This window comes from Poecilia mexicana, unplaced genomic scaffold (assembly GCF_051168715.1).
Source record: "Poecilia mexicana isolate PSO_F unplaced genomic scaffold, ASM5116871v1 scaffold_17, whole genome shotgun sequence".
In the NCBI taxonomy this organism is placed as follows: domain Eukaryota; kingdom Metazoa; phylum Chordata; class Actinopteri; order Cyprinodontiformes; family Poeciliidae; genus Poecilia; species Poecilia mexicana.
The window spans coordinates 2,493,947-2,514,580 of NW_028263386.1; the positions used below are offsets into that span (position 1 = coordinate 2,493,947).

Below are 20,634 nucleotides of genomic sequence, written 5' to 3' on the forward strand. Positions count from 1 at the left end.
CAGAGCACATTTTCTGGAAGTCAAACTCACACAGTCACTGTAACTGAGAGCAGAAATGGAGCAGAATAAGCTGGACCGAGAAACTTTCTCCTGTTCGATCTGTCTGGATCTACTGAAGGATCCAGTGACTATTCCCTGTGGACACAGCTACTGTATGAACTGTATTAAAAGACACTGGAATGTGGAGGATCTGAAGAGCGTATACAGCTGCCCTCAGTGCAGGGAGACATTCACACCAAGGCCTGCTTTGAAGAAAAACATTGTGTTTGCAACTGTAGTGGAGGACCTGAAGAAGACTGGACTCCAAGCTGCTCCTGTTGATCACTGCTATGCTGGACCTAAAGATGTGGCCTGTGATTTCTGCACTGGAAGAAAACTGAAAGCCATCAAGTCCTGTTTAGTCTGTCTGGCCTCTTACTGTGAGAAACACCTTCAGTCTCATTATGATTCAGCTACATTTAAGCAACACCACCTGGTGGAGCCCACCAAGAACCTCAAGAAGAACATCTGCTCTAAGCATGATCATGTGATGAAGATATTCTGTCGCACTGACCAGAAGTGTATCTGCAGTTTCTGTTTAATGGATGAGCATCAAGGTCATGACACAGTGTCAGCTTCAGTAGAATGGACTGAGAGGCAGAAAGACCTGAAGAAGAGACGAGGAAAAATCCAGCAGAGAATCCAGGACAGAGAGGATGATGTGAAGCTGCTTCAACAGGAGGTGGAGGACATCAATCACTCTGCTGATAAAGCAGTGGAGGACAGTGAGAAGATCTTCACTGAGCTGATCCGTCTCCTCCAGAAAAGAAGCTCTGATGTGAAGCAGCAGATCAGATCCCAGCAGGAAACTGAAGTGAGTCAAGTCAAAGATGTTCAGGAGAAGCTGGAGCAGGAGATCACTGAGCTGAAGAGGAAAGACGCTGAGCTGAAGCAGCTCTCAAAGATAGAGGATCACAATCGGTTTCTCCGCGGTTACAGCTCAGTGTCAGTATTCAGTGAGTCTACACACTCATCCAGCATCAACATTCATCCTCTGAGATACTTTGAGGACATCATCGCATCTGTGTCGGAGCTCCAAGTTGAACTACAGGACATTCTGAGAGACCCGTGGAGAGGAAGCTCACTGAGTCTCACTGAGGTGGCTGTTTCACTGTCAGAACAAGAACCAAAAAGCAGAGCTGGATTCTTAAGACATTCATGTGACCTCACACTGGATCCAAACACTGCAAATTCATGGCTGGCGCTATCAAAAGGGGACAGAAAAGTGAGAAGGATGGGTGAACCTCAGTTTCTTTCTAGTCACCCAGAAAGATTCACTCATTGGCGTCAGGTCCTGAGTAGAGAAAGTCTGACTGGATGTTGTTACTGGGAAGTGGCGAGAAAAGGGAGAATTTATGTAGCAGTCACATACAACAGTATAATAAGAGCAGGAAGAAGTAATAAAACTTTATTCGGAGCTAATGACAAATCATGGGCATTAGATTGTCACTCACAACATTTTAAATTTGGTCACAACGACATCTGGAAATCCATCTCAGGTCCTCGTTCCTCCAGAATCGGAGTGTTCCTCGATCACAGAGCAGGTATTCTGTCCTTCTACAGCGTCTCTGACACCATGACGCTGATCCACAGAGTCCAGACCACATTCACTGAGCCGCTACATGCTGGGCTTTGGATTGGTTTTGGATGTCAAGCAGAGCTCTGTGAACCCAAATAGACAGAATCCACAAAATTCAGAGTTTTTTTTAATTCCCTAACAGATTTTCTTGATTGTTTTTGTTTTGTGTCTAAACTAATCAGACATCAATAGTCAGAGATTGTCATGACTTGTGTGTCTTCAAACCTGATGTCTTGGTTCTGTTGAATTTGTTGTTTTTTTTTTTCTACATACAACTCTAAAACAGCTGATTAACACAAGACTATTTGCTATATTTTATTCCTTGTTGCTTTTAGTGGCAAAGACTGTGAACTCAGTAATAAAATGGCAAATTATTCTTCTGGTTGAAAAAGTGAAAATGTTTTTTGATTAAGATTTTGTTTTGATACATTTTGTTGAGTCCTGACAGACATGAGACAACAGATATAGTCTCTGGGGATCTAAGCTGATTTAATGTCTTGTTGATTTTTGAAAGGAGATACTTCAGGGGAAAAAAGCTGTCATATTTCTTCACTGGTTAGCTCTGTTAGTGATGGGATGCTGCTCCCTACAGGAAGATTGTGGCTTTACATGGCATTGAATCTAGGATTGTTTAATATTGATTTATTAGTATAAGTTATATGGAAGGAATCTATGTTTTAATCACTGTAAATAAAAGTCCAAATTAATTATTTATGTGGTTGTGTTTTGTATCTATAAATATAAAGTCAGATTTAAAAGTTGTTTTTTTATTTGGATTGAGAATAAAATCTTCAGCCATTTGTCCTTGCCATAAAAAAGAACATCAAGTCAGTTTTGCAAGAAAATAGAAAAAAATGGTCCAACATCAGCAATTGTTATGAACCAGTGAGATGGATTTATATCAAATATCTAAAAATATATAGAGAAAAAATCAAATATAAAACAAAGATATAAAGAGTAATAAAACAGCTGCAGCAGAGCTAATAGGCACTGTAAAGAAACTTATAAGAAATTATCAATAACTGTGGTTGACAAAGCGTCATTGTAAAAATACAGTAACATGATTTGTCATAATACAGCATAATGTTTTAAATTTTAAAATTAAATCTGACCATTTTGAATTAATTGTCTATATACCAAATTATTGGTAAAAACATTTTTCAGAGGGAGTGTGTCTGTTCTAAGATATGCACAAGTGAATAGTTATTTTTAAGTTATAAAAGTTTCAACAATCATTTCCAACAAACTCATTCAGTTTGGTGCTGAATTTAGACATATCAGTGCTGGAAATATTGCTTTTCAATCATAACTGGAAAAATTGCTTTTCAATCATAACTGAAAGATGGTCCTGTTGTGCTGCATCTAATTCACAATCAGTGTAGACAATATTCAAATAATACAAAATATTATATAATTAATGTTTTAATGTAGCTTTAAAGATGTAAATCTAGTATAGTTATAGACACATTAGATAAAAACAAGTGACATATGTCCTTGAAGAATTAAAGCTGGAAATAAACGCTGACTCACGTCCCCACAGGTATTATTAGAATGTAACAGCTATGAGGATAAGTAAGACTCAGAAACAAGCACTGAAACAGCAGAAAATAACTTACTGTAGAAACTATTCATGGTCAATATCTGCTCCATTAATGAATGTATTTTTTAAGTTTTTGCCACGCTGCGGTTCCACTCCAGTCCAGCAGGGGGCAGTAAATGGTCCAATCAGCTGCTTTGTCTCACTCCCGGCGGAAGTAAAACAAAAAGGCTTCAGCAGCAACTTGTGTGGACTCGGTTGGAAAGTGTTTGTGCTGTATCTGAGCTGAATATTTAATTAGCCATGTCTTCAGTTCAACATCTGAGAGAGTTTATCAAAGAGCGACTAACTGCTGCTGCTGAAGAAATCTTCACAGAGGTTGAAAAAACCATCGTCCGCTATGAGGAAGACATCAAACTGCTGGAAAATTGCTTGAAACCTCAGATAAAACTCACCAGAATCGGTAAGAAGCATCGGAAGCCGGCTAGTTCAGGCTCCGAATATCAAAGAGAAACTAATAATCAAATAAAATCAAGCTCTTGGTTGTTGTCCCCCCCCCCAACCCCCCAGTTACCATGGTAGCTGTTAGCTACCATGGTAACGGTAGCTAACAGCTACCGTTACCTATCATGCAATGCATAAGGAGAGCAGTGACTGACCTGCAGGTCAGTCACTGCTCTCCTTATGCATTGCATGGCAGGCACCTATTGTTCTACACCTAATAGAATGTCTCTTTATTATAGATTATTTATTTTTCTTCCATCACCGTTAATGCGGCTCGTACCGCTGCGTGTACCCCCACAAAAGTGGTATCAAAACTGGCTCATCACTGATGAACCAAAATCAATGCTAGATCTCTGAGGTAGACCCTTGTTATTCCAAATGAACTGGATCTGGTTTGGGATGCAGAGCAGACCAGAACCAGAAGTGATCTGGAAGGTTGATAGAACAACAATCTTTAATGTATTTTGGTGCTGAGCCGTTCAGTGATTTATAAACCAACAACAGTATTTTAAAGTATATTCTCTGAGCTACATGGATCCAGTGAAATGACTTTAGAACCAGTGTGATGTGCTCCATCATCCTGACTTTAGTGAAAATCCAAGCAGCAGCATTGTGGATCAGCTGCAGTTGTTTAATCAATTTTTTTAGGCAGACCTGTGAAGACACTGTTGCAGTAATCAACCAGACCTTGCTGGGACATCAGTCCTTTAATCATGGAAATGTTCTACAGGTGATAGAAGGTCGATTTTGTAACTGTCTTTACATGATTCTGAAGGTTCAGGCCTGCATCCATCACTATTTGCAGCAGGGCCGAGCGCAAATCGTGACACCGCACCTACTAATGGCACTTCCGGTGGCAGGTGTGACACCTGCCACAAGTGCCACTGCTTTCGGGACTAGCTGCCAGAGTTGCCACTGCGTTCGGCTGACTTCGGCTGACCTCGGCACCTCTTACTGGCACTTCCGCTGACACCTGCCACAAGTGCCACTGCTTTCGGGACTAGCTGCCAGTGCTGCCACTGACTTAGGCAAATGGACTACATATCCCATGATGCTTTATTACTAGTAGAAGAAGAACTTAAAGACAGACGAAGAAGACAGAATTTAATAAGAGTTTTTTTTCGCAGAAATACTTATGTTAGCTGAATTCCTACACTTTTTGTATATCATGTATGATTCGTTCATCCTATTTATTCACTAAAGTTCATCTGAATAATCCAGCCGACTCCTTTCGTCTTTGAATTAATCAAATACACAGCAGGTATCAGGGATGCCATTGGTTTCGGCACCTTTGTAACAACTGAGTCTGGCTTCCACTAGAGCTGCCGTTAGGTGTCCAGGATGTTTCAGAGCTGTCACAACTGGTGCCGATGTTTTGGGGGATGGCAATGACAGTTTTTTGAAAACGTGTTACTTATAATGCGTGTTTATAAAAAAAAAATTCAATGGTAATTGGTTATTTATCCATTTAACACCTTGAATATTTTTGACTGAGTTTAATTCAAGCAAGATGGCCAATTGAATATACTATAAAGTGTCACTATTACAGTGGAACCTGTCACTATGTTCAAGGACACATCTGGTTAATCACACATCACTGATGGTTAATAGGACTTTTTACTTAATCAAAATGACATTCAACCCTTGCCTATGTTTATATCGCAGAACAGTGGCTGACATGGTGCAACAGGAAGCCAAATGTTGCAACTGGATAATAGTAATAATAATCAGACTCTGTAAGCTATGCTAATTAACGCATATTGTAGAAATTAATAAAGTTTGAAAAATAAATTTAAGCTTAATGATCAGAATTTCTCATGGAGGAATAATAAGTTATTTGATCCTGATGTAGTAAATTCACACATTGACTAAACATGAATTTTACAGCAGACTTCAAATTGCTGTTTAAAGTATTTACATACAATGGCTAATAAATATTGACAAATCAATTACTATGTATATACTTTGTGACATAAACTTGAAAAAATGTTGAAACATATCTGCCAAATAAAATAATATGTAAGCAGCACAATTTTCTTTGAAAAAAGCATTTTCATCTTAAGTATAACCCAAAGTAATTTTTATTTCCAAAAATATGTAACAATCTTGTTCTTAATGCTGCTTAGGATTCACACATTGTCAAATTTTTTGAGGTGTAAATACTTTGTGTTTTGACTTATCAATATTCAATATTGGTGTAAAAAAAATTTGAAGGTGGTTTAACTTGAAAGTGAAAATCCTCCTGCTGCCTTGAAAATGCTATTGAAATGCATTTTGTAGCTCAGATTTTAGTCATTTTCTCATCTTTGAATAAGAAAACTTTGAAGACAATGAACAGAACCAGAAACAAACACAGAGAAGCAACATTCATTTATGCCACACAAATCTGTAATAAACTTAACAAATAATGAAAAATAGTGGGGATTAAATTTAATAAATGAAAACAAGTAATAACTATTTAAAACTGGTTAACAGGCATTTTTGGAAAATTATGATAACATGTTTTTTTTTAAAATTGCATTATCTTAACAAAAAACACTGAAAGTTATAGTGGCTGCCTGGTCTATTAGATAATAGACCAGGCAGCCACTATAACTTATGACATCCTGTGCACTGTCATGGAACCATGCTGAACATAATGTCACTCTGGAATTGTCAATATCTCATGTTGCCACTGTCACTAATATTAACTAATAAGTCAATATTAGTGAACTTACCCGGTTTAATAATCAATAGCATTATATTAAGGTCCCTGTATGAAAATAATTATAATCCGGAACTGACAGGAGCTTGTCAGCACTGGCATACCATGGCAACCGAGTGTCAGTTGTAGTGGTAGGTACCTAGTGGTAGCTATTATCAGCTGTTGCAGAAGAGGTCCCATCTGACAGTGCAGGAGTTGTCTTTCTCTGTTTAAGTCTGAACACCGGCTGTATATTTAAATATGTATGAGAATTATGTTGTAATTAAGATATATTTTATTTCTATTTGTTTGATCTAAAGTTATTCATATGCTACATTCTGTCTGAAACAGATAGAGAATGAGGTTAGCAGCCTGTGGCACCCATGGCCACCTTACTTGTGTCACCTTACCCAGTGGTAAGGTGGCACAAGTGGCACCTTACCCAGAAGCCCGTGGCACAAGTGACAGCTTATGGCAACTGTCAACATGTTTTCACTGAGGCTGTTTATTGGAAACTGAAATTTGAGACTGTATAAAAAATAGACCAGGGCATATTTGCTTTTTTTAAGGGAACAGAATACTTAAGAGGAAATGCAATACTTTGTGCCAGATCCACCATTATTTTCATTAATTATAAATTCATTCATATTAAATCTGACACAGAAGCTGTCACCAAAGAATATTCTATTTCTATTCTATTGTTTTCCCCACTAAGCATATTTAAATATGCTGAAGTATGTATAATACAATTAAAAATACTTTAAAAATACAACTGTTTATAAATATGGCTGCATGTATAAGGTTTCCAGTAACAAAACAGCGTATTATGAAAGATTAAATGTTCAAATACGTCATTGTGCCTGTTAAACATATAACGCTGAGTGGAGCGGTCGAACGCTATAAGATGGCCGCCCTAAATCTCGTCAGCAAAAATAGGCGAGAGCGGTCCGTGAGGTGTGGGAGGTGCCAGTATGAGGTCGTGGCAACCCTTGGAAGGTGCCGAGGTCAGCCGAACGCAGTGGCAACTCTGGCAGCTAGTCCCGAAAGCAGTGGCACTTGTGGCAGGTGTCAGCGGAAGTGCCAGTAAGAGGTGCCGAGGTCAGCCGAAGTCAGCCGAACGCAGCGGCAGCACTGGCAGCTAGTCCCGAACGCAGTGGCACTTGTTGCAGGTGTCACACCTGCCACCGGAAGTGCCAGTACGAGGTGCCGAGGTCAGCCGAAGTCAGCCGAACGCAGTGGCAACTCTGGCAGCTACACCCGAAAACAGTGGCACTTGTGGCAGGTGTCAGCGGAAGTGCCAGTACGAGGTGCCGAGGTCAGCCGAAGTCAGCCGAACGCAGTGGCAACTCTGGCAGCTACACCCGAAAACAGTGGCACTTGTGGCAGGTGTCAGCGGAAGTGCCAGTACGAGGTGCCGAGGTCAGCCGAAGTCAGCCGAACGCAGTGGCAACTCTGGCAGCTAGTCCCGAAAGCAGTGGCACTTGTGGCAGGTGTCAGCGGAAGTGCCAGTAAGAGGTGCCGAGGTCAGCCGAAGTCAGCCGAACGCAGCGGCAGCACTGGCAGCTAGTCCCGAACGCAGTGGCACTTGTGGCAGGTGTCACACCTGCCACCGGAAGTGCCAGTAGTAGGTGCGGTGTCACGATTTGCGCCTGCTGTCTCTCACTATTTGACTTCTCACAGTGAATGATCATCAGGAAAAACCAGGCTGATGCATGAGACTGTGATCAATTTAATTATATTAATGATGTCTTCATTTGCCCCTACAGACCTCCAAAACCCACATGTCTCCTTTGAGGAGAAAACTTCTGCCATTCAACAGGTCTCTAACCAGGAGAGGAGGTCCAGTCATGACCAGAAAGAAGCACAGCCACAGTGGACTGAAGAGGAACAGATGGAACCAGAAGCTCCACTGATTAAACAAGAAGAACAGGACCCAGAGCCTCCACTGACAGAAGATCATTGGAAAATAGAACCTAGAGGGACTGGAGAGGAGGAACCAGAACATCCACTTATATATGAAGAAAATGAGGAACCAGATCATTCACTGCTTAAACATGAACAGCAGGAACCAGAACATTTACCAACTGGACGGGACCAGAAGGACCTCTGCAGCAGTCAGGAGGGAGAGCAACTTGTCCAGAAGCAGATTGTTGCTTTTATGGACACTTCTACCTATCAGGAGGGTGATTTGAGTAGAGAACCAACAACTGATCATTACTTTCACGTCTCTAATGTAATAGAGAGCAAGGATCAGGAAGGAATCAGCTTCACTGTATCTGAGAGTCAGTCTCAAACTGACATAAAGAAAAGGTCTTTGAAATGTGATATTTGTGGGAAAGGTTTTGAAAATCAGCATAACTTTAAAAAACATTGCAGAACCCATAGACCTTTTTCATGTGAAACATGCAGTAAATGCTTTTCTAATATTGGTCATTTAAATATCCATAGGAGAGTTCATACAGGTGAGAAACCTTTTGCATGCCAAGTATGCAAAAAAACATTCTCTCAAGAGGGTAATTTAAAAGTCCACATGAGAATTCATACAGGTGAGAAACCCTTTTCATGCCAAGTATGCAGAAAAGAATTCACCCAAATAGGTGTTTTAAAACGGCACAAGAAGATTCATACAGGTGAGAAACCCTTTTCATGCCAAGTATGTGGAAAAAAATTCAATCAAACTAGTTCTTTGATTACACACAAGGTAGTTCATACAGGTGAGAGGCCTTTTTCTTGTGAAACCTGTGGGAAAACCTTCTCTCAAACTGGTCATTTAAATATCCATAAGAGAGTTCATACAGGTGAGAAACCCTTTTCATGCCAAGTATGCAAGAAAACATTTTCTCAAGTTTGTAATTTAAAAGTCCACTTGAGAATTCATACAGGTGAGAAACCCTTTTCATGCCAAGTATGCAGAAAAAAATTCGCTCAAATAATTGTTTTAAAACGGCACAAAATGATTCATAAAGGGGAGAGGCCTTTTTCTTGTGAAACATGTGGGAAAAGCTTCTCTCAATCTACTGGTTTAAATGCTCACAAGAAAATTCATTCACGTTAAGGAGTCATTTATATCCAACTTCTGTGGAAAGGTTTACCCTCAAATTCATCACTTAAATATATTCACACTAGAAGCCACACAGAGAGGGCCTTTTTAATGTGAAATGGGTCTGTAATAATTCATCATATGACTCGAGGACCCTGGTCCAACTTGGTCCAAACTGGGTCACCAGCAGGACAAGAAAAGAATAACAGTATTATTGGAATGGCTTAGTCCAGGATTCTCCTTCCCTAGACCTCAATATCTACTGTCCTGCAAGGTTTAGATGCATCTCTGCTCCAACACAGATTAATCAAATGATTGAATTTGTCTTCAGAATGACGTCAGCTAATGAGCCATTCATCAGGTGTGTTGGAGCAGGGATACGTCTAAAACCTGCCGGCCAAAAGCTCTTTAGGACTTTGGTTGGAGACCCCAGGCCTAGTCAAGGGTAAGATTTCAAACTTAATGAAATCCAGAGAGCTGTGCAGAAACAGATTTTTGTAAACACAAATAATCTAAAACGTGTAATGAAGATTGTTATGTAGCAACTTTCACTAAATGTCATTTAAGCTTAGTTACTTTTTGTTGAATGTTTTTACATTTATAGTTTAGAATGTTGAACTTAAATATGAGTTTATTTTGAATTAAAATGTTTGCTGACTTGAATTTTTGGTTTTTAATCAAACATAGATGAGAAAAATGACTCTGTATGCAGCTTCCATTGACTGTTATGTTTTTAGAAAAAGCTGTTTTAGGGTCTTTGGAGTTTAAATGATAGACTGCAGAGAGGCTCCAGATTGATGGAAAATCGGTGTTTGGTTGCTTCAGGTTGTTTCCAGATCAGATCAGAGGTCTGAACACAATCATCAGTGTCTCCATGGTTACAACTTCAACTCAACTCTTTAATAAATGCCAACATTTGGCACAAAATGTTGCTGTGACTGAATTATGTATGATTTAATTGCAGCAGTCTGCACCATCCCACTATTTCCTCTGACAACATACAGCTAAGCTCTGTCAATCATTCAGGAAATGCTGAAGGAAATCCAGAAATTATTACTGACTCATCAAGTGATATCATTTCTGCTGAATAGAATAGAATAAAATATGGTTAGTTAACAAGTTACTCTATTCAAATAACTAAGTAACAGCAAATCCATGATGTGAAATACTGAAGCAGAGCATGATCCCCTCCCTCTGGAAATGGAGAGCATGATAATGACCCCAAACACACCTCTAAGATGAGTACCCATCAGGAAAAAGGAGCACGAGAAACTGGAGAAATACCAGGGCCTCAGAGAGGAACTGGAAAAGACCTGGAAGGTGAAGACCACAGTGGTGCCTGTGGTCATCGGGGTCCTCGGGGCAGTCACCCCCAAACTGGAGCAGTGGCTCAAACAGATCCCAGGAACAACATCAGACACCTCAGTCCAGAAATGTGCAGTTCGAGGCACAGCCAAGATACTGGAGGAGAACCCTCAAGCTCCCAGGCCTCTGGTAGAGGACCCGAGCTCAGAGGATGAAAGAGAGACCACCCGCGGAGGGTGAGAAGGGAATTTTTATGTGTGTGTGTGTGTGTGTGTGTGTGTATATATATATATATATATATATATATATATATATATATATATATATATATATACACACCCACAATACACAATACACACACACAATACACACAACTCATACTACCGCGTTTTAACGAATATGTAAAACAGACATATTTCTAAAAGTCGCATGGTCCAACTTTAAGGCCCCCACATACTTCATCCTTTTTTGTAAGCTTGAATAACAGCACATATAAATGTGTATTAAGCAACGGGGGATTATCCAGGGAGAGCGTAATTTTTAACATAAAAAGGAGATGATGACAGTCAAAACAAAGAAACAGTTGTAAAAAATGTGGCATATTTGTCGTGCAAATATTTTATAGTCAACAGATTGTCCACAATCTCAAATTTTTCATTAGTTGAAAGTCTGATTTTAGGCAAATAGTTTTTAAATGTAATATATAACTGAGAATTTTGTTGGGCTCTTTGTTGTTTTGATTTCCTTGTAATTTAGCTTTAAGGGTCGGCGGGACGAAAATTGTCATTTTGTAAGATATTGCAGAGAGGCATCTCCCTCTCGTCCAGCAGGGGGCAGTAAATGGACCAATCAGCTGCTTTGTCTCACTCCCAGCGGAAGTAAAACAAAAAGGCTTCAGCAGCAACTTCTGTGGACTCGGTTGGAAAACGTTTGTGCTGTATCTTAGATGAATATTTAATTAACCATGTCTTCGGTTCAGCATCTGAGAGAGTTTATCAAAGAGCGACTAACTGCTGCTGCTGAAGAAATCTTCACAGAGGTTGAAAAAACCATCGTCCGCTATGAGAAAGACATCAAACTGCTGGAAACTCACTGGAAACCTCAGATAAAACTCACCAGAATCGGTAAGAAGCATCGGACGCCGGTTAGTTCAGGCTCCGAATATCAAAGAGAAAACAATAATGAAATGAAATCAAGCTCTTGGTTGTTGTTTTTTCCCCTTTTACCATGGTAGCTGTTAGCATAGACGTCATATACGTAGACGCCTCATGGAGCGGGCCTGCCCGTTGCTGCGATACGTCACATCGTCCGCCATATTGAAAGCGGGCTATGTGCCAGTAAGCTAATAGAAATAAATGGACCGAACTTCAGAAAGTGCCGTTCTACAAAGCATTTTAAGTTAATTCCTGTCATTAACACATTATCTCTCTCTCTCTCTCTCTCTCTGTGTCTCTCTCTCTCACACACACACTAATATATTTGGTAATCAAAAAAGCACTAAAGAGCGTTTCTAACTTTTGATATGATTATTTAATTATTTTGGGGGATTTCTGAATAAAAAGCACAGTATTTTTATTGGATATAAATTATTCTGATGTTTTTTATTGACATTGATGAACAGATACACACTTTTACAGTGTTTTATTCAAGAACATATTTACATGAGTTCTCAAGTTAATGTACATTTAATGTTTCAAGACAAGAAAGAAAAATAATTTCCTTTCATTTCTGTTTTTATATTTTACTGTAAAGACAATAAACTTTGATAAATCAGTCATTGTCAAACATTAGCTACATATTTTTCTTTTTGTTCCAGGAAAAAAAATTATTATAGTATGATATGTCAGCTCTGCTACAGACAGCATAGACAGAGTACATAATTATTTCATTGCATGAGCTGTCTTAATGCACTAATACTTCAGATCGAAATATTTAAAAATACACAACATGTAAAAGAAAAGTGCAATAAAACACAAATTTACTTATTTATATTATACTGGGAACAATGGTCTGCTGGTCAAACTGAGAGAAGTCCAGTGACTTCTGAGACGTCCTGGTACACAGGCTAAAGCCAAGGATTAAAGAGAAGTTATCCAAAGTGGAATAGAAAACACACATCTGATTCCTTCACATTCAGAAACAACATATATTTTCAGTATGATCCTGACTAACCTTTCCTCACAAAATCCTCTGTTCTTTAATGCACTTCCCCTCTAACAGTAGTTTCTCATCAGCTCTCATTAGAAAACAGTCTGAAAACGTTAACTGCTACGCTAACAATCAGTGGTTACTTCGGGCCAGTTTAGCTACATAGGAAATATTTTTTCTGTTTAGAAGCTAGTTTCTGGCCACAAAGTCAAGTAATTCTGCTAGAAAAAATTACATTATTATTTTCTTTAATCCTACCTGTGAAAGGTAATGCCAACAAATATAGTTAGTAGGGATGTGCCGATCAGGTTTTTTCCTGCCGATACCGATCACCCATGAGGGCCAATCACCGATACCGATCACCGATATCGATCACATAATTATTATTTATTTTTTATCATAAACCCTACCGGTTACATTATGTGGAAAAAGGAACCATGAATTCACCTTAATTTAGACAAAAACTTGTTTATTGTCTGTAACTTTTTCCAAAAAAAAACTAAACAAAACAGGCATTGTGCAATTTGTACTGCTATCGGTAATACTATCTTTAACAGACTGAAAACATATGAAGGCTCTGAAGAGGCTAAATAATGCAAAGAGTCAAAATAAAACCTCTCAACATTGCCAAAAGATTCAAGTATAAAACTTAACATTCAAAGGCAAATACAGGATCCATTACAATAAACAATCCTGAGTTACTGAATGAAAACTTCCTGATAGCATGGCGGCTAGCTGATTACTGCTAGCTCTGATTGGCTGTTTCTGACTGAGCGGAGTAATTATGCAGATCAGGGAGGAGATCGATTATTTTTTTAGAGATTATCTGTCTCATGTTAGGACAGCGAAAGTTTTAATACGTATGTAAAATGTATTTTTTTTTTAAGTTAGATGCTGCAGCTTTAAGCAGGTTCGGTGTGAGAGTCACTACCAGGTGGAGCAGAAGCGAAGCTCCGTCTGTCAAATATTACTACCTGTAGCGCAGCAGCGGTTCAACAGCGAGAGCAGAACCAGCGTCTTACATCGCAGCTCGAAGACTTAAATAATTTTCCAGGTTATTTGTTTAGCTTTCTGACCGTCATGCTAATCCGGGTGAGTGTTTGTAGCTGTGCGCTGCTTTACCTGCTATCTGATCCTCCGTATGTCTTTTTTACTGCAGTGAACCTCGATGTAGCCAAACTCCGTCAAGTATGGCATTGTTTTTATGTCGTATTAGCTTCGTTGTGTTGATGCATTTTGACCTGCTTCAATTTTCCGCCGCAGCACGCAAACTTCCCCATTCACTCAGTGCGTTATAGTTCCACATCGCTTAAGATTTGTTGCTGCGCGTTTGCGCAGAGTGAAGGAAAGAGGAGACCAGCTGCACAGGCAGGCTGCGAAATGAGAAGCAGGTGATCGGTATCGACAACGAGAGAAAATGGTCGCCGATCACCGATTTCACGGAAATCGGCCCGATTATGATCGGTGACCGATCGATCGGCACACCTCTAATAGTTAGTATTGTAAAACGGTTGAAAAAAGTCCACACAGCACATGACTTGGGGAACTCCGATCGCTCTACTGCCACATACAACATGACGGCGACGTAACGCAGGACTCAGCGCTCAGTGAGACGTCTACATATTCATGTTTATGGCTGTTAGCAACGTCCAGATGCTAGCTTTAGCAGATGCCAAAGTTTGTATGCAGTTCAGCCTCTTTACTAAAAAAATAATTTCACTTCGATCATACCAACATTCCAATTGATCCTAGTTATCAAATAGTCTCAGTTAATTATTCAAAATAGATTAAAAAGATTTTAACTATGGAAACCCAGTTGATTGCATCAAGTCATTTACTTGCAGGGAGAATTAAATAAGTAAATTTTTTACACTTGTAGTCAAATTTATATTGTTTTAGGAGTTAAGATGATTGGCTCATTTGATGCTAAGTAAACATTTATATTTTTGGAAACTCATAAAATGCACTTTTTAATTTGGTTCAGAAATGTCTTATTGATCCCAAGAAGAAATTATATGTTGTAGTAACAACTGCAATAACCTGTACTGAAGACATTGTTGTTGTATTGCAGTGTTTTCTTTTTCTTTGCTTCCAGTTTTCATTCTAAAACTATCCAGGTCATCGTTGAGTAATTTAAGGCTTAATACCTTTATCCAGAGAATATTAAGTACTGTAAAGGAGCAGAATATCCCTTTAGTCAAACACCAAATCAGAAACTAACTCCAGCATCGTTCTGGATTCCCACACATGAAACAAAATCATTGAGTGCCTTAGAGCAGAATTAGATTTCTTTGAACCAGGGGTGTCAAAATTCCAGTCCTTCAGGTTTTATCACCTGGGGCCTCATGCGTAAAGCGGCGTGCGCACAAAAAATGTACAGCGTCATATTTTACGCACAAGTCGGCATGTATAAAAATTACCTGTGCGTCAAAGTTTACGTAAATATACGCACACTTTGTCGCTGGCGTGAAAATATGCGGCAGCCTCGCAAACCTTTTTATTTAGACCAAGAAGCATCAAACCCGATGTTTTTCATGATTTTAATATTTTATTGCTTAAAGGTAAACGATGAAACTCAACCGCATTTATCCTCAGACAATAAGCTAACACGCACAGAAAATAAGAATGACAGGATGTGAAAACCTCACTCAAATGTAAATAGTAATTTTCCTCCGTACAGACCAAAAACTCAATGGTCTGTGCGCCGAAGCGCATGAATTGCATCTATGGGGTAATTTTATTCTCACTAAAAAAAGAAAACAGGGTTGGATCAGCAGATTAACCCAAACTTGCTGATTGAAAGTTATCAACAGGTTTGATTATTTTTAAGGTGATCAAGGTGTGTAGACAGTCCCACGTATATAAATAAGTAGCTGCGCAAAGGTGAGCTGCTTAAATGTGGAGCTTTGTCTTTAAAATGTGTTTTTATTTTTGTGAGGTGACATTATGTGCCTTTAAAGCACCGTTTACATAAAATACATAATGATTATTATTATAAATACTTAAACTGCTTCAAACAAGGACGTTGCTATGGTTACTGCTTCATGTGGCAGCAGATTTCTGGGTATTTATAGTAATTTACTTAATTTGTATTCATGGGTGGCGACAGGACCGACCAGCAGCTGCGCTCCATTTCGCGCAAATTAGGATTTATAGAGGAAAGGTGCGCAGCCAGGTGCGTCCGCACAGCTTTATTCATCGGATTTTTCTAACCATAATGTTACTATGGTAACCAGTGAAGCAGGCAGCTTACTCAGTGCATAGGAGACTCCGTAGGTCCAGACATTGATCAGTGGATGGTGCTGAAATCTACATCTCAAGTTTTGCTCCATGAATGTTTTGCCAAACAGTCTTAACTATCCACGGGCCTCATGCATAACAGAGTGCCCAGTTTTCACACTACAACTTGGCGTACGGAAAAATTTAGTAAACTGCGGCACACAAAAAAAATCGGACGCATAAAGCCGTGCGCACATATGTGGCCGCGCACCTTTCCTTTATAAATCACCATTTGCGGGAAACAGAGCAGCTGCTGGTCTGCCTGTCGCCTCCCATAAATACATATGTAAATTAGTATGAATACCCGGAAGTCTGCTGCCACAGGGGCAATAACCATGGGAACGTCCTTATTTGTAGCAATATACGTTTTTAAATTGTACATTTACAGAATAGAGATGCTTTATGTGCATAACGGCTCATTCACAAAGCAGGCGGCTCCACTGAAGGATGGCTGCAGCTGACCGGTATCGGTACCGCACGGCTCTTTAAGTTTTGCTCAGAGATCCAGGATGATCAGTCTGAGCAATCTAAACGCTAAAAAACCATCATCAACATTTCCCAGCAGATCGATATGATCAATCGCTCCCTCTGAATCCTTCCACTGACGATGTTCTCCGTCAGAGCCAAAACGCTCCTCATTTACGCAGCTCACCTTCGCGCAGAAACTGGAAATCTTGTGATTGCATACACACCTTGATCACCTTAAAATAATCAAACCTGGCCTGTTTGGAGTTAATCTGCTGATCCAACCCTGTTTTCTTTTTTTTAGTGAGAATAAAATTACCCCATAGATGCAAATTATGTGCTTCAGGGTACAGACCAATATTTGAGACAGAAGTGATCTGGAAGGTTCATACAACAATAAAAGATCTTTAATGTATTTTGGTGCTGAGCCGTTCAGTGATTTATAAACCAACAACAGTATTTTAAAGTATATTCTCTGAGCTACATGGATCCAGTGAAATGACTTTAGAACCAGTATGATGTGCTCTATCATCCTGGCTTTAGTGAGAATCCAAGCAGCAGCATTGTGGATCAGCTGCAGTTGTTTAATCAATTTTTTTGAGGCAGACCTGTGAAGACACTGTTGCAGTAATCAACCAGACCTTGCTGGGACATCAGTCCTTTAATCCTGGAAATGTTCCAAAGGTGATAGAAGGTCGATTTTGTAACTGTCTTTACATGATTCTGAAGGTTCAGGCCTGCATCCATCACTATTTGACTTCTCACAGTGAATGATCATCAGGAAAAACCAGGCTGATGCATGAGACTGTGATCAATTTAATTATATTAATGATGTCTTCATTTGCCCCTACAGACCTCCAAAATCCACATGTCTCCTTTGAGGAGAAAACTTCAGCCATTCAACAGGTCTCTAACCAGGAGAGGAGGTCCAGTCATGACCAGGAAGAAGCACAGCCACAGTGGACTGAAGAGGAACAGATGGAACCAGAAGCTCCACTGATTAAACAAGAAGAACAGGACCCAGAGCCTCCACTGACAGAAGATCATTGGAAAATAGAACCTAGAGGGACTGGAGAGGAGGAACCAGAACATCCACTTATATATGAAGAAAATGAGGAACCAGATCATTCACTGCTTAAACATGAACAGCAGGAACCAGAACATTTACCAACTGGACGGGACCAGAAAGGCCTCTGCAGCAGTCAGGAGGGAGAGCAACTTGTCCAGAAGCAGATTGTTGCTTTTATGGACACTTCTACCTATCAGGAGGGTGATTTGAGTAGAGAACCAACAACTGATCATTACTTTCACATCTCTAATGTAATTGAGAGCAAAGATCAGGAAGGAATCAGCTTCACTGTATCTGAGAGTCAGTCTCATACAGACATAAAGAAAAGGTCTTTGAAATGTGATATTTGTGGGAAAGGTTTTGAAAATCAGCATAACTTTAAAAAACATTGCAGAACCCATAGGCCTTTTTCATGTGACACATGCAGTAAATGCTTTTCTAATATTGGTCATTTAAATATCCATAGGAGAGTTCATACAGGTGAGAAACCTTTTGCATGCCAAGTATGCAAAAAAACATTCTCTCAAGAGGGTAATTTAAAAGTCCACATGAGAATTCATACCGGTGAGAAACCCTTTTCATGCCAAGTATGCAGAAGAAAATTCACTCAAATAGGTGGTTTAAAACGGCACAAGAAGATTCATACAGGTGAGAAACCCTTTTCATGCCAAGTATGCAGAAAAAATTTCTCTCAGCTTTGTAGTTTAAAGATCCACATGAGAATTCATACCGGTGAGAAACCCTTTTCATGCCAAGTATGCAGAAGAAAATTCACTCAAACAGGTGGTTTAATACGGCACAAGAAGATTCATACAGGTGAGAAACCCTTTTCATGCCAACAATGCAGGAAAAAATTCACTCAAATTAGTGCTTTGAATGCCCACAAGGTAGTTCATACAGGTGAGAGGCCTTTTTCTTGTGAAACCTGTGGGAAAACCTTCTCTCAAACTGGTTATTTAAATATCCATAAGAGAGTTCATACAGGTGAGAAACCCTTTTCATGCCAAGTATGCAAGAAAACTTTTTCTCAAGTTTGTAATTTAAAAGTCCACATGAGAATTCATACAGGTGAGAAACCCTTTTCATGCCAAGTATGCAGAAAAAAATTCATTCAAATAATTGCTTTAAAACGGCACAAGACGATTCATACAGGTGAGAGGCCTTTTTCTTGTGAAACATGTGGGAAAAGCTTCTCTCAGTCTACTGGTTTAAATGCTCACAAGAAAATTCATTCACGTTAAGGAGTCATTTATATCCAACATCTGTGGAAAGGTTTACCCTCAAATTCATCACTTAAATATATTCACACTAGAAGCCACACAGAGAGGGCCTTTTTAATGTGAAATGGGTCTGTAATAATTCATCATATGACTCGAGGACCCTGGTCCAACTTGGTCCAAACTGGGTCACCAGCAGGACAAGAAAAGAATAACAGTATTATTGGAATGGCTTAGTCCAGGATTCTCCTTCCCTAGTCCTCAATATCTACTGTCCTGCAAGGTTTAGATGCATCTCTGCTCCAACACAGATTAATCAAATGATTGAATTTGTCTTCAGAATGACGTCAGCTAATGAGCCATTCATCAGGTGTGTTGGAGCAGGGATACGTCTAAAACCTGCCGGCCAAAAGCTCTTTAGGACTTTGGTTGGAGACCCCAGGCCTAGTCAAGGGTAAGATTTCAAACTTAATGAAATCCAGAGAGCTGTGCAGAAACAGATTTTTGTAAACACAAATAATCTAAAACGTGTAATGAAGATTGTTATGTAGCAACTTTCACTAAATGTCATTTAAGCTTAGTTACTTTTTGTTGAATGTTTTTACATTTATAGTTTAGAATGTTGAACTTAAATATGAGTTTATTTTGAATTAAAATGTTTGTTGACTTGAATTTTTGGTTTTTAATCAAACATAGATGAGAAAAATGACTCTGTATGCAGCTTCCATTGACTGTTATGTTTTTAGAAAAAGCTGTTTTAGGGTCTTTGGAGTTTAAATGATAGACTGCAGAGAGGCTCCAGATTGATGGAAAATCGGTATTTGGTTGCTTCAGGTTGTTTCCAGATCAGATCAGAGGTCTGAACACAATCATCAGTGTCTCCATGGTTACAACTTCAACTCAACTCTTTAATAAATGCCAACATTTGGCACAAAATGTTGCTGTGACTGAATTATGTATGATTTATTTGCAGCAGTCTGCACCATCCCACTATTTCCTCTGACAACATACAGCTAAGTTCTGTCAATCATTCAGGAAATGCTGAAGGAAATCCAGAAATTATTACTGACTCATCAAGTGATATCATTTCTGCTGAATAGAATAAAATATGTTTAGTTGTTAACAAGTTACTCTATTCAAATAACTAAGTAACAGCAAATCTATGATGTGAAATACTGAAGCAGAGCATGATCCCCTCCCTCTGGAAATGGAGAGCATGATAATGACCCCAAACACACCTCTAAGATGACTACTACTTTACTGAAGAGGGTGAAGGTGATGGACTGACTAAGCATGTCTCCAGACCTAAACCCAAAAGAACATCGTTGGGACGTCCTCAAGAAGAAAGAGGAGGAGTGCCAAGTATTGAATAGCTGCCAGTTCTGTGATGTCATCACGGATGATTGGAAAGCACTCCAATGGCAACCTGTGAAGCTCTAATGAACTCTGTGCCCGAGAGTTAAGGAAATTTTGGCTGGCCATTCAAAATATTGACACTTAAGTAACTTTCTCTAAGGGGTGTACTAAAATTCATTGCCGGTAGTTTAGACATTAATGGCTGTATATAGAGTTATTTTGTGGGAATAATAAATTTACACTTTTGTATAAGCTGCATACGGACTACTTTTCATTGTGTCAAGTGTTATTTTGTCAGTGTTGTCCCATGAAAAGATATACTTAAATAACTGCAGAAATGTGAGGGGTGCATTCACTTTTGTGATTCACTGTATCACGAAATCATATATATATATATATATATAAAAATATAA

General features: G+C 39.2%; 2 protein-coding genes and 1 pseudogene across 3 annotated transcripts; all 3 read left to right on the plus strand.

Annotated features, from left to right (window-relative positions):
- On the plus strand, positions 1-2,332 carry LOC106919712 (E3 ubiquitin/ISG15 ligase TRIM25-like). The gene has a single exon (XM_014990256.2). The coding sequence runs from the start codon at positions 56-58 to the stop codon at positions 1,715-1,717; it is 1,662 nt and encodes a 553-aa protein (XP_014845742.2). The 5' UTR covers positions 1-55; the 3' UTR covers positions 1,718-2,332.
- A 1,030-nt stretch (positions 2,333-3,362) lies between these two features.
- Positions 3,363-10,313, plus strand: LOC148154521 (uncharacterized). Its single transcript, XM_088014402.1, has 2 exons — positions 3,363-3,618; positions 8,109-10,313. Exons 1-2 carry the CDS (start codon positions 3,459-3,461, stop codon positions 9,395-9,397), a joined length of 1,449 nt encoding a protein of 482 aa, XP_087870528.1. The 5' UTR covers positions 3,363-3,458; the 3' UTR covers positions 9,398-10,313.
- Positions 10,314-11,452: 1,139 nt separating this feature from the next.
- LOC106911574 (uncharacterized) lies at positions 11,453-20,479 on the plus strand (annotated as a pseudogene). The gene is made up of 2 exons (XR_015765764.1): positions 11,453-11,811; positions 17,433-20,479. The product of XR_015765764.1 is annotated as an uncharacterized LOC106911574 (transcript).
- The last annotated feature ends 155 nt before the right edge of the window (positions 20,480-20,634 follow it).